A 3,304-nucleotide genomic window follows, 5' to 3' on the forward strand; every position below is an offset into this window, starting at 1 on the left:
AGTGCCCGCTCGCACGCTCATACACTTTCACACACACACGCACATATGGATGCGTTCTGCGACAATTGTCCTTTGACGCACTTGCGTTGTGCACTTGCACCGAAGTTGCAGGTCCATATAAATATTGTGCGACATCAAATAAAATGTCTAATGGCAATAAGATTTCCATGGAAACTGCGACGCATGTCAATAGATGAACACTCTTTTCTCCTTCGCTACCCACCGCTACGCGTCAATGATATATTTTTATTAAACTGAACACATATAAAATGTTTTTGTTGTTGTTGTAGCGGCAGAATTCTGCCGAGTTGACAGTCCTTGGTCGGATAAAAATGCGGGTGCGTCCCGGTTAAGTAGACCCGGCTGCCGTGTGAACGGTGTCTGCCTTCAAAACTTCTAGGCACATTAAGAAAAGGATTATATACAGTACATGAGTCAGACTATGAACTACAAAAGTGACCACACCCACTTTTTCACTAAAGTTCAGAAGTCCCAAACTTTTGATCAAGAGTCCCAATTACAAAACTACTATTTCGAAGAAATTGGCGAGAATTTTCCATAAATTACTTGGCAACTGCATGGCTACTTCGTATCTCAAGTTAAGATCAAAATCTTTGTCAAAGAGTTCATGTAAACCACTTTTCCGGTAGTTGGCAAGGCAATACAGAAACACCCTTTATTTTACATAGAATTTTCAGAAAACATTCGAACTGCAAGTAGCTGAATGAAACGTCACCACCAAAAACGAGTACAAAATCCGAAAGAGGAAATATAAAAATAGAAACGTTTTGTCAAAATTCAGCACAAAATTTCAAAAAACATTTCTTATTTGAAAAAAATAGCATAAATTTTGTCTTTAAAAAGTAACTAAAAATGCTGACAGTCCGAAAATTTTGCCAAAAACTACACCTGTTCTTTCAAGAACACTATCCGTACATTTGGTTCATGTCCGTGTTTACGGTGGTGCTCATCGGCTTCCTACACTATGAACTGAAGCACAACAGTCGCGATCTCATCTACTGGAAGGATCTGCTCGATTTCTGCTACAATGAACTGGAACACTTCGCTCTCATACTCATTATGATCATTGTGCTCATCAAGGTCCTCTTCCTGGCTTTCATCATTGTCATGAATTCACGTTCGTTCACATGGTTCGACGAGCTGTCGCAGCTGGAGGTGAAGAAGCGCTATGCCGACTTTCTTTTCATACGCCTGATTGCCGATATTGACAAAATTGAAACGAAGTACTTACGCAGCGCCAAAGAGAATGAAATCGCCTCGCTAAAGAGCTTCATACTGGCCCATGAGGACATGCGCAAGACTATCGATAACTTCCGTAAGGACGCGCGAAAATTATTGACACCAAATGAGATCGAAGTATCGCTGCCAATTGAGGAGGTCTATGGCCTCATGGACGAAGAGGAGCGGTTAATGCGGCGTTCTCGTTTCTATCATATGGACATCTCGGCAGATGATGAGTTAATCAAGTCGCTGGTGAATCCGTAACTCAATATTTGTCAAGTTTTCTTACTTTCGGGTTGCTTTGCCATTCGGGGCTGCACATATATTTATACGTTGTACAAACTACATTAGAATATAACCATTTTGTAAGATGCGATTGATTAAGTATGAGCCTATGTAACACTTATTTGGTTGAGCCTTCATTCGGATGTGTGAACTAAGCAAAGGATCTCATCAGTTAACGCTCCAAGCGCTTAATGTACTCAATGAAAGATCACGGTAAAATTTCCATTATTATTTCAACGCGGCACAGATTTTTATTGAGAAATGTTTAATGACAAAAGAATGCAAATATATTTTAAGGATGGCATTTTGCAATTCTTTTCTAAAAATTTCACAATCTTTATATTTGACTTGGTACTTAGAAAGTTTTATTGGCAACGACTTATATGTATATGGCATCATGGTGACAGACAAAACTAAAATCCATCGACCCACCATTCGCTTGTGTGAAAACTTGTCCTTCGAACTGCGAAGATGTAGCAAAGCCCACAAGCACTGGTGGTCTACCAGTCGTGGTCTGTTGCCATTGTTTTGATTAATAAACAAGTAAGGAAGGGCCAAGTGTCACCGAACATTTTATACTCTCGCATGATAAAATGATAATCGAGATTTCATTATCCGTCATTTACATATTTTTCAAATACCATATTTGTGTAAAGTTTTATTCCGCTATCATCATTGGTTCCTAATGTATATATTATAGAGAGAAGGCATCAGATGGAATTCAAAGTAGCGTTATATTGGAAGAAGGCGTGGTTGTGAACCGATTTCACCCATATTTCGTACATGTTATCAGGGTGTTAAGAAAATATTATGTACCGAATTTCATTGAAATCGGTGGAGTAGTTCCTGAGATATGGTTTTGGTCCATAAGTGGGCGATGCCACGCCCATTTTCAATATTTCAAAAAAGCCTGGGTGCAGCTTCCTTCTGCCATTTCTTCCGTAAAATTTAGTGTTTCTGACGTTTTTGTTAGTCGGTTAACGCACTTTTAATGATTTTCAACATAACCTTTGTATGGGAGGTGGGCGTGGTTATTATCCGATTTCTTTCATTTTTGAACTGTATATGGAAATGCCTGAAGAAAACGATTCTATAAAGTTTGGTTGACATAGCTGTAGTAGTTTCCGAGATATGTACAAAAAACTTAGTAGGGGCGGGGCCACGCCCACTATTCCAAAAAAATTACGTTCAAATATGCCCCTCCCTAATGCGATCCTTTGTGCCAAATTTGGCTTAGTTATGACACTTTATAGGTTTTCGGTTTTCGCCATTTTGTGGGCGTGGCAGTGGGCCGATTTTGCCCATCTTCGAACTTAACCTTCTTATGAAGCCAAGAAATACGTGTACCAAGTTTCATCATGATATCTCAATTTTTACTCAAGTTACAGCTTGCACGGACGGACGGACAGACGGACGGTCAGACAGACAGACATCCGGATTTCAACTCTACTCGTCACCCTGATCACTTTGGTATATATAACCCTATATCTAACTCTTTTAGTTTTAGGACTTACAAACAACCGTTATGTGAACAAAACTTAATACTCTCCTTAGCAACTTTGTTGCGAGAGTATAAAAATCGAGGAAGACAGACATGAAAATAAACAGAACTATGGCTTGAACCGAACAAAACTTCGAGACTTAAACCTCCACAATTCTTCATCATTGACACTTTCTTTGAAATAGTAAGGAGACCAGTGAATATATTTTAGCAGTCTTTTATTTTAGATACCTAACTGTTATATCTAAATTAGTGGTTATTATTATAAAATAAAGC

General features: G+C 38.9%; 1 protein-coding gene across 1 annotated transcript; it reads left to right on the forward strand.

Moving 5' to 3' along the window:
* Window positions 1-833: 833 nt before the first annotated feature.
* Window positions 834-1,797, forward strand: LOC120778295. Its single transcript, XM_040110081.1, has one exon. It carries the CDS (start codon window positions 874-876, stop codon window positions 1,504-1,506), a length of 633 nt encoding a protein of 210 aa, XP_039966015.1. The 5' UTR covers window positions 834-873; the 3' UTR covers window positions 1,507-1,797.
* The last annotated feature ends 1,507 nt before the right edge of the window (window positions 1,798-3,304 follow it).

Source organism: Bactrocera tryoni, chromosome 5 (genome assembly GCF_016617805.1).
Source record: "Bactrocera tryoni isolate S06 chromosome 5, CSIRO_BtryS06_freeze2, whole genome shotgun sequence".
Classification (NCBI taxonomy): domain Eukaryota; kingdom Metazoa; phylum Arthropoda; class Insecta; order Diptera; family Tephritidae; genus Bactrocera; species Bactrocera tryoni.

Coding starts and splice junctions, on each gene's coding strand:
- LOC120778295 (XM_040110081.1), top strand. CDS start 874: ATGCTGACAGTCCGAAAATTTTGCCAAAAACTACACCTGTTCTTTCAA.